Raw genomic sequence first — 13399 nt, 5'->3', positions numbered from 1 at the left:
CGGAACAAAATGAGATCATCTCTCTTAAGATATTGGCCTGTACTGTCCACGATCAGTTTTGTGCTCAGATGTGAGTCGTCTCTCCCTTTGCCTGTTTCCATGCCCACAAAAAGTCTCTATTTGTAATGATTTTCCGTAAGAGAGAAATAAAAAGATGTAAAGAGTGTGGCTTAGCAACACTTTCAGCTTGTGAGATCTGCATGAACATCATGCCACATCAACTTCTCTTGGACCGATAAACCATGTACACCATATACAACCTTATCTTGCAGCCACAACGGTTTCTACAGCAGTTGGCCATCTCTTCTACAAAGGCTAATTAAATTGAGTTGGATGTTTGGATATATGTATGGTTAAACAAACAGCCTTTTTATTAATATTAAAATTAAAAGAAACAAATTAACATATGCATTGTGTGAAGGTCTCCTTTGTGTTGTGATTGATAATTGTGCTGTAAAACAAATTGGTTTATTGATTGATTGTGTGTAAACTGATTCCAGTTGTTTTAGTCCTGTGTGATCTGTAATGATTTAAAGCAATCTCAACTGGTGTTCAAATAATGTTGCAGAAGGACTCTTACATTATTCCCTTAATATTAGTATCTACCTTGTACGTGGCATCATTTTTCCTTACCAGGGTTTCAGAGTTCACTTCACCTACAGTGATGCTATTGTAATATTCCTAAATAACTTCCAGATGTGCTGGAATGACACAAAATTATAAGTTGCATGTGGCGATTATTCATTCAAAGATTTAGTGTCAGATTATTATCATATAAATCAGCACAAAGTTGGCTCTTTAAGATTGCATATGAATGCATATGCGTGTGTGGATACAAATGTCTTTTTTTCTCCCTCAAAGACCTCAAGTCCTGCTAATGTTGTATATAAGGGTACCTTGCTTTCACAGCATCTGAATGTCTAATAATTTGTCAGCCAAAGGATCCAGATCACAGTAACTAGTTATACAGGTTCAGAATTGATATACCACCGTAGCTGTTTTCCATGATTCATTTGGATGGTAAAGGTTATGCAGAGCCTATGACTAAATACTGTCTCCAAGCTGCACCTTATGACAGGATATTACAACATTGTGGAACTCACTTTGGCAGTAACTGGACCCTTATCATAGCATATTTTAGTGGAGCAGTGTTTGGACTAGAGTCTGAGAATCCAGCTGGAGATATTCTAAAAACTAGAACATTGAGAGCGTCCTTCCTGCTGGCATACTGACATAATAAAGGTATTTAGTGGTGTTTAAAACTCTGAACATTCCTCTTCCAAGCCTCTGAGCCTGAAGACTAATTACATGGTGTCAAAAATGAGTCCATCTTTTGTTATGCAATCTGACAGGAAGTGGCTACAGTTGTGGCTGGACAGATTGACAAAATGGCCTCTAAAGGAGCAGTTAGCACTACTTTCCTGTTGGGAAACCTCAAGCACAGAAGACAGCCTTGGGCCTAGTGGTTAAAGAAAGGGCTTGATGACAGGAGTGTTTCCAGTGCTGCATGTTAACAGCTCTGTGACATCAGAGGCTCCATTTCATTGCATCAGTTGCTTAGTAGATATTCTTATCCCTGGTAACTTATGATCTTGCATCATTAATATAGCTGGATATTTAACTGAAACAATTCAAGCTAAGTCCTTTGATCAAGGGTGCAATAGTGGCCATCTGGGAATTGACCCGTCAACCTTTGGGTTGTGGGGCCTACTCCTTACCACTATACCACACTGCACTGCACAGTCCCATTCACATATCTGTCTACCTAAAGTCTGAAAACAGAATCCTCTCAGTTCAGTACGTGAGACATGCCCAAAGCCTTGCTAAGTGTATGACACCCCTGCTCCTTCCATGTTATCACGCTTATACTGGGTGGGAGCTCTTAGTCATGCCACACTTCCCAGGATGCATGGCAGGGTGTGTGTGTGGTTCATGGGGTGGCAAGCAATCCCAGGGGTGTTTGCATTGCGTCGTTTTCCTTCAACTTGCTCCCACCTTTATGGGAACACCCACTGTCACCATCAGCCATCACCATGTGTAGACTTCTGAACCACTGCAGATTACCCTGGGTTTAAAAAAAATACTGTATTCTATAAATGGATGGTAGATAGATGTAGATTTTGATCAAGTGGACTTGCTCCCAGAGGGTCTTGGGTTCTAAGCCGGGGCGAACCTCTGTGCTCATACTTTTGTGCAAGGAACTTAGGCCTGACTTCCTTCCAATTCTGTTTATTGGCACGGAAAAGGGTAAGCTAAGGTAAACTCCATGTGCTGTAGCTCTCAAATCAAAAAAAAAAAAAAAAAAAAAACTAGAGGAACGAAGTGCTAATTGGACTGTGAAGGGAAATGGTCTGCCATTGAGAAGCAGATTCCAGTGAATTGACAAGAATTTCCTTTTCGTAATATTTCATGGAGCAGAGTGTAGAGTTTTCTTTTAAGGGTCAAACCTCTGCATTATTGAACCCTCCGGCATATAATGGAATCTGAATGGAGCAAATGTGTGCCTAACGCAGAACAGATGAGACCCATTCTGTTTTGAGGTTGCATATCATTTTGGCTTTCCTAATCCAATAAATCCATTTCACTGAATTAACTAAGTGGAAGAGTAACTGAAGAATATTAGCCTATATTGGTGTTTTCGGTCTGCATAGAGCATGTGTAATAGAAACTAAATTGCCCACTAAAGAGCTGAACTTGGGAATGGAGCAGCATACTCAGACACTGCTACCTGCTTTAGGAGCACCCATTCCCCATCGTGCTCAGTGTTTTACATGCCTTTGTAGAGTATAAGCTGTCACCAGTGCCACGTGATCTTATAGTAAAAGAGATTTTTGAATCTGTGTAAAAGCCATTGAGATTTGTTGTTTTTGATACTGAAGCTGTTGGCCAATCAACAGGGCCATTCAAGGCCAACATGTGGTGATCATGTTGAGTTTCTCTTTCCACCTCCCCTTATTGTTTGGTATCAAAAATATTCTTTGATTTGGAAGTAGACTGGTCTTAAGCAGAGACCGGGCAAAAATTGTTGGTTGTCATGTTTGGGCATTTTTTATTATATAACCTTTTATTGTATTTTCCCCATTACATCCATAGTTAGACATGCCAACAAACTATGAACAGATTGGGGTTGTGAACAGTAATACAGAATGGAATTGCAATTGTGCAGTAGTTTTCTCACATCCTCAATAATTATTGACCCTGACCTGTATGGGTTACAGATAGCACTTGCTTTAGCTAATAGACCTTTCTGTATTTGCATTTTTGCATTACATTGCAATACAAAGGTATACATGTAATATGCATGAGTAAGAACAAGACCTTAACACAATGGAAAAGGCTATAGAAGTTTGCAGATCAAAGCCCCCCCATGCCATTAGTGCATCAGTGTTAGTTGTTCAGTTGTTTTTTTTTTTTTTTTGAGTTCAAGGCATGCATCCCTGTCATTCTAAGGTCTGTACACACCTCATATCTATCCTATAGCATCTGTGGAAGCAATATACTGCAACATCAAACACATGTGTCTTGGACTTTGTTGGCACACTTTAAGATACTCTTACAGCACGGTAAAATAAGGACAAAAGAAATTTTACCGCATCCTTCAGAGCATTTCAACACCTTAATCATCTCCAAGTGCCACTTGCTGTGAGCTCACCTTGTTTGCTTAGGGAATCCTCCTAGAAGCTGCTGTTTTCCTGCCTTTTGCCTTGTTCCAGCAACAGGGAGAAACCTGAGCTTTCATAACGATGCCAGTAAAGTAAATCGCTTGATCTCAGTATCGCCCTCCATTGTTTATTTGAACATGAAGCTATTCCCCCCTCACACCCTTGTTGAACTCTTGTTTGCTTTGTCAATGGACTTTCCACTAATGGAAGAGTCTGATTTCATATTATGGCTGGGTGGCCTCCAGTAGGATGGAGTCGTTTTCAGACATTGACCCCCTCAGTGAAAGTACAACACAGCCATGGATGTGAGAGAGAGGGAAAAAATGCAGTGGCATATTTATTGGCTAATTTGGGAATGGTCCGTGTAATTGCATGAATTTAAATAACCTCTGCACTGTAAAACGAGTCGAAGGCTCCTCTTTCATTAAAGTCTTCCAATTTCCCAGCACAGAGAGAGAGGATGACTGATGGCATGGCGGTTCCTTTTGATGTCCACAACAACCTTTGACCTAACCCCTCATATGCCCACTGTGATTCAAGTAAATGGCGCATCAAGTGGTTGCCATTATCTAAATGGTTAGATTTTTAGAAGCACAGTCTGTTATCACAGCTTCAAATTCTCGTAAACAGGGTGACTTGGACTTTCTCCATTTCTGCAGCTGAACGTGTAATGAAGCAATTCAGGCTGAGGGCTCCCACCTGGGACTATGTGTCCAGTTGTATTGCATTAATTGTACATTGTAGTAAATTCAAGACAACAATTCAAGTGGTACAACAGTTGAATTGTTATTTTGAACTAGTATGCAGTATGTTCTAATTACAATATTAAGTACACACAAAATACTGTCATTTTATATTATTCTTCTATTTGAAACTGTACACTTTATTTGATCCTTCCAACTGGTAATGTACAGCAGGTCATACCAGATAAATATAGTAATATGTTTAATGCAGTTCTTGGTAGTCAGTTAAACTCCCATGATAAAACCCAGAAAAATCTGTAAGAAACATCCTCCTTATGATTAACACAGTAAAACTTTTAGGTACGTTGGCAAATATTTACCAAACAGCAGGCCTGTGGTGCAACTTTCTTACATAGAGTAACACCACCTGGCAGCTACATTTCAGGGTGACCGTTGAAGGTAGCAGCCAGCTAATCTTGGCACAGAGAAACGCCGATACGTGGCAATATGCCACCTGTGCACCCCTCTTCCGGCTAGCGGTCCTTCTCCCACCTCCCTTAATGGCAGGGATTAAAGATGTGCAATTTGACCTGATCCGCATAATTACTGGGATGAGCGGAGCAGCATGGCCGGATTTTGCATGGTCTTCTTAAGAATTGGCCACTAAGATGTCGTAATTGCAGCTGTGCTGAGCACCTCTCTAGCAGGGCATTTCCTTCCCTGGACTTTCTCCTCACACACGTGTCATCTCAGTTAGCAACAAGCATGGAGTGGACTGTTTTGGAAAAACCAGTCAGTGCTTTTTCAAGGTCTCGGACGGTTACAAAGAAAGCATGGTCTGCCACTCACCTAGACAATCAGGATTAATTTCCCAATTGTACAACAGAAGTTTCCTGCTGTGGAATTGAACCAACAACCTTTGTGTCACAAGCCTCGCTCCTTAATGCTGTGCCACACTGCTGTCCAATACAAAACAAGTGTTGATAGCGAAGGTAAAGGGGATCTCTGAAAGTAACAGGCAGATCATCTCAACAAGAGTGTGCAAGGTTTGGAGACCTGTGTAAAAGACCTCATTTAACTCGGGTGGTCCAAATGAATTATGCTTTGACCGGGGGTGTTTAAAGCCTTTGGGACTTTGGGATTCTGTTGTTTTGGTCCACCTCTGTTCTAGATTACTGATTTGGAGTCATTTACAGGACTGGAGCACAAGTCCCCTGTTGTTCCAGGTGGCATTGAAGGGCCGGCGGAACAATATCTGATGGATTTATTGCAGCTCTGCAGGAATTGGGTCGAGTCCCACTGGATCAGGCGGCAAAGAAAAGCACCCCTGATGCTCACAGAGAGCAAGGCAAAGCCTGTTGGGGAAAAAAATAAATAAATCCTTCATTGGATTTAAAAGCACAGCAAATCACACGGTGCCATTGTCACAGTAAGATTGGACCAGATTCACCCTTTTTTGTGCATATAGTGTGTGTACGATTAAAATAACAAACATTTTAGAATATATCAATTTCTGCTTATCTGGAATTTGTTCCTACGTCTGAATGAATCTCACGTCTGCTCCAGACCACTCATACCACATACACAAGCGCATACATTTCAGCAAGACGTTTTTATTTGCCATTCTGATAAAAGACTACAAATATTGAATTTATGTATGAAGAAAATGTCCCACTGATTTTTTTCAGGGGTGGCCACTTTTTATCAGCTGCCTACTTGATCAGCACTGAGTGGTGAAAGCACATTTGTGGAAGACCCAGTTAGTTTTGATCTACAGGTGCTCCATTATGAACCATCTGCACAATGAAATGGCTCGGGACAACAACCATGGTTATTACTTTTTTCCTAACAGCACATATTCAGTGACAATATTCAAAAGAAAGGTTACATCACGCATGGACCTGAGCAGGAAGATGGGACATGTCAAGGCTGCAGCACTAGTGAAATAGGGCCTTGTGTATTAGTCAGATGTTGGCATTCTCCAGAGTCTCCTAAAGCAGCAGGGTCATTAAGGCCTGTGAGATTGTGAAATTCAGCACAGCCAACTGTTAACAGTTGTCTACCATCCAGCCTGAACGGTCTCTCACTTCTCAGCTGGGAATACTGAAGAGTTGATCCCATCTTCTTGTAACCAGCAGTTTCACTTACTGGCCTCCCTCGAAACAGCTGCTCAGTTGAACCCAATTTATTGTTTGTGCTGGATGGGAACAACATTCAGTCAGAAAGGCTTTAGGTTTCATGTTTCTTGTTTTTACTTTTTTGTATGATAAGTCTTTGCTGAATCATCTGCACATACATGCATCCATTCATACAGTTGCATACATACTTGCTCTCATGAAAAACATACATAGATATAATACAACAATGTATACTCACAAACTTTATTTGAAGTCTGAAGATGACTGAGATACGAAGTACAACATATAATATGTACATCATGCATATATGGTTTTTACTGTCAGTTGTCTTAAATATAACTCCCAGACTGCTGTTTCTTGTGCATTTAAGTAATTTTAGTCATTAGTGATCCTCTTCTGTACCCCTCCTAGGTCTTTCGCGACACATTCCTGTCACAGTAGTCACACATGGTTCAATGTTTTTAATTTGGTTCAATGTTTTTAATGTGTGAGCGCCAGTTCCGGTGCACCACTCATCGCCGGTCTGTTCGCACTCAGCGTGTCATATTTCTCAATCGATTTGTCTCAACTCATTCCTGCCAGACACGGATCGCTCCCTGGAGAGCTTGTAGCATCATGAGAGTTTAGCAAACTGTGACACACCCTCAGTTAAATCCTTCCTCCTTTCTGACTCACTGTAGAAGCACAGAAATTTTATTTATGCAGAATTTATTTTTACTGAGTGGCCCCCATTTTCCCATAGCATCGCCTTACACAGAATATGAAACAAGCTTCTGTTTGTAGCATGTTGTTGAATTCTATTAATGTATTTATACTTACAAACAAATCTATTTCCTGTCACAATGCATTTAGTAAATATAGATATGGTAACTGGCAATAAGCCCCAGACTGAATTTACATTAAATTTATAATAAAAGTTTTGTTAAATAGTAAAATAAATTGGAGCTTAGTTTAGTTAATGAATAATCAGTCAAAAAGTGCAAAGTGTTGTATCTTTGATTTATATACTTATAGCGATGTATATAAAAACTGTCATCCTTCAGTAGTTAATTTACTGTAACAGATGACTGCAAAGTGACACGATTCAACAAAAACCTGTTTCTTGTTATTGAATGGTTGTTCCTGGAAGAGAGCCTTTTTGAAATCATGTGAATGGTTTACATGTGCACTGTAAAACCATTAATGGACCCCATGTTCCCCCGTGGTGGGCTAAATTACTGGGATTTACCTCCTCTCTGACGCGAGAGTAAAAGGTGAATTCAGGCAGTTGCTTCCTTATTTAAGTCATTACAGGGCAAAACGGCTGGGTAAGTAGCCATTCTGAAGTTGAGAATGAATTTTAAACAGAAGGAATGGTTCATTGCCAGCATTAAACTGTATGTGACCCTACTTGCTCAGCTAGTCTCCATCTATGAAACAAGCAGCTGACATTTGTCTTGGTTCAACCAAGACTAATAATGCTACAATGGAAAAAATAAGGACATGAATTTGAAAAGTTTCAAGCCTCTTACACTGAGAGCGTCACTGATTGTGACATGTGCCTAAATGGAACGTCGTGATAGTGGCAGTCTGGACCAAACTTTTGGGTGGCTTCACTGATTATGACACTCACGTCATGGCTGCCGCTGTTGTTTAAGCCCATGTGGGATTGAGTCTGGTTCATCCCCGGCAGTGTCTCAGGTCAAAGCTCACACTCTGCAGCTGCATCCAACATCTGGAAGTGGAGTCCCTCTCCCGACTTCCTGTCCATGGCTGCAAAAGATTCTTTTTTTCAATTTTAATTATCTGAAGCTCCATGGAAATGAGCGTAAAATGAAAAGGCATGATGATCAGCTGGGCAGTTTCAGGTGAATTCTGGAGTCGGGCAGGGCAGATGCGTACGGCACTATTGCAGCATTATCTGCATGTTTCTGCAATGGGTGCATTGCCAAATGCAACCATCAGCAGACCCCACATCAAAACGGCAACCTCCACTTTACTTTGAACAGTCCACTGGCAGAACTATCAAACCCTGTGTAATGAATTTGTTTTTTTACCAGTGTACTCGTGAAAACGCTCATAATGAAACTTCCAGTTGTGTAAGTTTAGCAGTGTGTGTGTGTGACTTACATTAGCATGGATACAAGAGTCATAATGTTTAAAGTTCTAGTGTTTTGAAAACCATTTTCATACTGTGTCATTGATCATTCAGCTCCTGGATTTTGTCTGTTTCCTGTGTCAGCTAGCAGTTTGATTTTATATTCACCACAAGGTTTCCCTTCTCCTATAATGCAATAGCCTCAAACCATGTGAATTTAGACATATGGGATGCCTCAAAGTAGAGCTCATTATTGTGTTGCCTGCTATTCAGGGGGCATTTGGTAATGCACAAAATCTCAGGTGTGTGAATCTTTAAGAATGGTGATTTTGAACAGATTCATTAAGCCAGATTCACTATTCATGCCTACACACTTTTTGTGCATATAATCAAAATGATGACCATCATCAAATTCATCAAAATCTTTGTACCTGAAATTTGTTCCTACATTTTAATGAATTTCAGATCTACTCCAGACCACTCATACCAAATATGCAAGCACACAAATTTCAGCAAGAGATTATGTTTTTATTTGCCATTCCAATAAAATTGTACAAGTGTCAAATATATGTATGTGAACAAAATAACCCTTTGCAATTGAATAAGATAAAAACATGATTAAATTTGCAATAAACAAAAAATATACTAAGTAACTAATTTAATCAGTAGGGTTCTATTGTCATTGGCTCTGCCTGTGCTGTAGGTGACAGATTATGTGATGAAAATTATTTGATTCTGTGCCTGCAAGAAAACACTCAGTGCTTTCCACAGCAGCTGGTTTTGGGAAATGACCTAAGATAAACAAAGTCAACCCACACACTGTTACTATCTGGGGCTACAAAAATTCCAGCAAAGGAAATAAGGTAAATGCAGGTGAAGCAGGCCCACCAAGTGCAGAGGGTGAAGTGCAAATCAGCAAACAGTTTGGTCAAGCAACCTTGATCAGAGCTATTCTATTTTACGTAGAGATACGGTCTGAAAAGCCAGCTGATACTGCTGGTTAAACCACAGACACCACGAAAGGTTCAGTGCAACCTTGTTCATGCAGTTGTGCAGTAATGGAGCCCACTATTTGTGTGCTGAAAGGTTAGTGGATGTGTTTGGACACAGCAAGTGGCATGATTTTGTACACAGCAAAGAGGGTGTGAGAGGTGATGCTGGTGTCCTCCACAATATGTCCATGAAACAAGGCATTAGTTTGCCACCGGATGAACAGCAAGGAGTGGACCCTATGTCCGAATCTCTCCAGAGGACAGGGTTGTGATAGCATAGATCATAGCAGCTTTGAGTTAAGCTATGAATACCCTGTAGCCATGCACCTTTTATTTCCAGTTTACATCTGCAAGGTCTATATCCAAATTTTTAGATAATGGAGTCCTTTCAAAGTTGTGTTCATTTCGACCAGTGATTTACCAATGTTTTGGACACTCCGCTGCTCACACTATGATTTTTTTCTTGCATCCATCCCGTCAGGATTGTGTAGGATCACTGTCAGGATCTCTGAATCGGAGAAAGTATATTCTTTATTCCCTTTTGTAAGCATCAGCTAAACCTGCAAGTCAAAAGTCAGAATGCCATTATATAGGATTTTTAGGGCATTTGCTTATGCTAATTACAGCATCTAACTTAAAAACAGTTGGTATTCATCATCGTAAAAATGAGGGTAAGAGTGAAATAGGGTGTTTATACACAATTCATGAATCCGACGTGATTTTTTTTCCTACACACTTTTCCCAAGAACAAAAATGACTGTTTCTACAAACATTTTGATGAACGAGGCCCATAATTCATAAATGTTATGATTTAAAAATGATACCAAAAAATAAAAACAAGTATCCGTCATACATAAAACCTGAAGCTCCCAGATTTCATCTGGGTTTCGTCCATAGAGGTATCTTCTTCCTGCACCACATGCGAGTCATCTCACTGACTTTTTTTATCTGTGCACTTTGCAAATGAAATGCATGTTCCATTTAGGAGTTAACCTTGAATCATTCCGTCCGAGACGCCGGAGGCTGAATGAGATGATTTTTTTTTTTTGTATCCATAAACACACCCTGCAGCCAAATTATACTCACCAAGTTGCTTTGAGGCATTTCCATTAAGGTTGAAGATGAATCGGGCAGAAACAAACACTAAAAAAGCCCCAGAGTGTTGTCTGAACTCCTATGTGCATTTTTAATATCTGTCTCAAAGCTGTCTGCTGAGCCAGAGGGCTTTAACACTTTAGCAGCCTTCTCTGGGTGGTCTAGGCCTCCATCTCTGGTTTAGGGGATAACACCTCAAAATCATACTAATCTTGTCTAGATTAATCTGAGCAGACAGGCAGATTCTCTGGCAGAGATCAGTAGTTTTCGTACATTATGTGACCTCTTATTGTTTATGGTTTTTCTAAATACTGCTTATTATGACAGAGCAAGGCAGTACCACATATGGTGAATGCATTTGGTGTAGTGGGGAATGAACTGTTTGCTTAAACGTATCCCAAGGTTGACTTTTTAGATTCACAAGTAAAAGAAAACTAAGCAAAATGTATTTTCATATGTACTGTAAAGATCAGTGTGTGCCTGTGTGTAATTAGTCATTTGAGTCAGGTGTAAAGTAAATGGAACAAAGCCATTTCAGCCTCTACAGAATGTTCAGTCTTTCACTACATACAATTCCACCTGTTTTCTTTGTTGATATTTTATTTGTTGATATCCAGACAGGTCATGCACAGTGACATTTCACATTGTTTCCCTTCGGTTGAAGTGTTTTTGAAACAAGCAGATAAGTTTTTCCATCATTTTTTGAGTTTTGAGTGTTATTATTTGACACGGAAATGATTCTCACGTTGATTAGCACCGGATTGAATTTTATGGTCCCTTTATTCACAACATCTTTAGGCTACTATAAGTACAGTCTCTAATCTCAGATAGCATGAGGAGTGTGTACTTTGGGTTCTAGCAGTAATGAGAATCTGAGTTCATTTTTCTGCCTCGTGAACTGTTTATGAGATGTTAAGACCACTACTTAGACTATCAGACAATCGGACTAAACCCACAATCTCTCCCTAGAATTGCTTGTGTTTTGCTTGTGTTTTCTGGGACAACATTAGACAAGGCCTTATTAGCAGGCCATGCGTTACTGGCCCCATCATGAATCGTACAAGAAAACAACAATAAATCAGCATGTTTATTTTTCTTCCAGTGTTCAGTGGTCCAGTAATGCTTTAAAATAACTTAACCTGGCAGCTGTTATGCAACCTTTACTGTGGGTCATCTGACACCTATTACAAGGGGATCAATTATTGGTACAACCAAACACTTGTGATCATTTTCTTATCAATCTAATCTTAACAGATATGTCCTGTATAGTTTTTTTCTGCTTTCACATTCAACATATATCACAGTGAAAGTTTATGTATAGCAGTGAAAGTTTCCAATGAAGTAGCCTCTACGTCTGTCTTATAGTGTGGGCCATCCGTGTCAGAAGATCATGTTTTATTTGCTTTGAAGCTGAATATTTAAGGATGTGACTCAGGGAACTTACCAGAAGAACAACAGAGTGAGCCCCATACCGGTACTCGATGCTGCTGGTTATGAGGCCATATCTCTAAAGTCTACTGGCGCCATTCTTACTAAAAATAAATTTTAAAAATAAAGCTGCAGAAATGTACATTTTTACTAAAACTCGCATGCAGTTGACTTAATTCACCTGGTTTCCTTGTCATGTTGTTGTTTTATGATTAGCCTGGCAGCAAGTCTTGTCATTGTCTTGGGTATGGAGAATATTCTCTCTGCAGACTGCCTGAAAGGGTGAGATAACACTAGGGCAAAAAAGGACCCACACAGAGTCAAGAGCAGGAAGTGAGGAAGGGAATGGAGTACCTGAAGCACTCTATGAGTCTAGCTCGTGTCATAATACACATCCCGAAAGATACAGTACTTGCCTGTCAGTCTCTCTCCTTCCTGTTATGAAAGGAAACCGCTGATCAGCGGGATCAGTTTAGAACAGGCAGCTGGTGATAAATGGCACGTGAAACAGCAATCATAACAAAAACTGATTATAATGAGGACAAGAATGAAAAAGACAGCATTTTTGACATGAGCCCTCGAGGGCTAAATATCTCACAGTGCCTATTAACTTGTTCCACCGTCGGCAACATCATGTCTAGTCCGGACTGAGTAACCCGGGAGACAAGTTGATTTCACGCAATTAGCGTCGCCTTCTTAGTACTGTTACACCGACCCTCCTGTCAGATTTGATTCAGTGCTGGTTCAGGATTACACATGTTCAGTGATAATTATCATTGTTTTTCAAGGTAGTGAGTTATGCTGAACAGTTTGCATTTCTGTGTGGTTCATGTGGGTAATGCATCTCTATTTGCAGTAAGGAGACCGCACGATCCAAAGAAGAGGCCAATCAGAAAGCAGCTAAACGGGCCACCCCCATCACTGCAGCCAATGTGGATCCGGATGACCTGTTTGATGACTTATAACTATGACTTTTGCTCCAGGATCTACGATAACTACCTCTTTTCACACTACATACTTTTATACTGGCCCTTACATGGGTGAAATAAGATGATTGATTCAAAAAGCATTGTAGACTATACAAATCTTTTTAAAAAATGCAGTGTGTTCATCCTGATTTTTTTCCAGTCAGGAAAAGCATAACTGGATTTGGTTTCAAAGACACCTGGATTTGTCTACAAAATAAACTAGCCTTTGCTGCTAGAATTATAATTAAAGGAGAAATTCTGTAACAACAAAGCATGTTGAGATGACACTACAGTAATGACTGCAGAGGAATGTGGTTGTTTTAAGAGGTTTGTGGGAAGGATTTGTTAAAGGAATT

The 13399-nt window shown here is 40.0% G+C and overlaps 1 protein-coding gene across 1 annotated transcript in view; it reads left to right on the top strand.

The window, feature by feature from the left end:
* The window catches only part of xrcc4 (X-ray repair complementing defective repair in Chinese hamster cells 4), a 71129-nt gene extending 58030 nt beyond the window's left edge, over nucleotides 1–13099 (top strand). The window contains exon 8 of the mRNA XM_036530040.1: nucleotides 12932–13099. Coding sequence (XP_036385933.1) covers nucleotides 12932–13040 — 109 coding nt within the window. The 3' untranslated portion in view covers nucleotides 13041–13099. The remainder of the gene's footprint in view (nucleotides 1–12931) is intronic.
* The last annotated feature ends 300 nt before the right edge of the window (nucleotides 13100–13399 follow it).

This window comes from Megalops cyprinoides, chromosome 5 (genome assembly GCF_013368585.1).
Source record: "Megalops cyprinoides isolate fMegCyp1 chromosome 5, fMegCyp1.pri, whole genome shotgun sequence".
Taxonomy (NCBI): domain Eukaryota; kingdom Metazoa; phylum Chordata; class Actinopteri; order Elopiformes; family Megalopidae; genus Megalops; species Megalops cyprinoides.
This window is presented reverse-complemented; position numbering and strand designations above follow the sequence as displayed.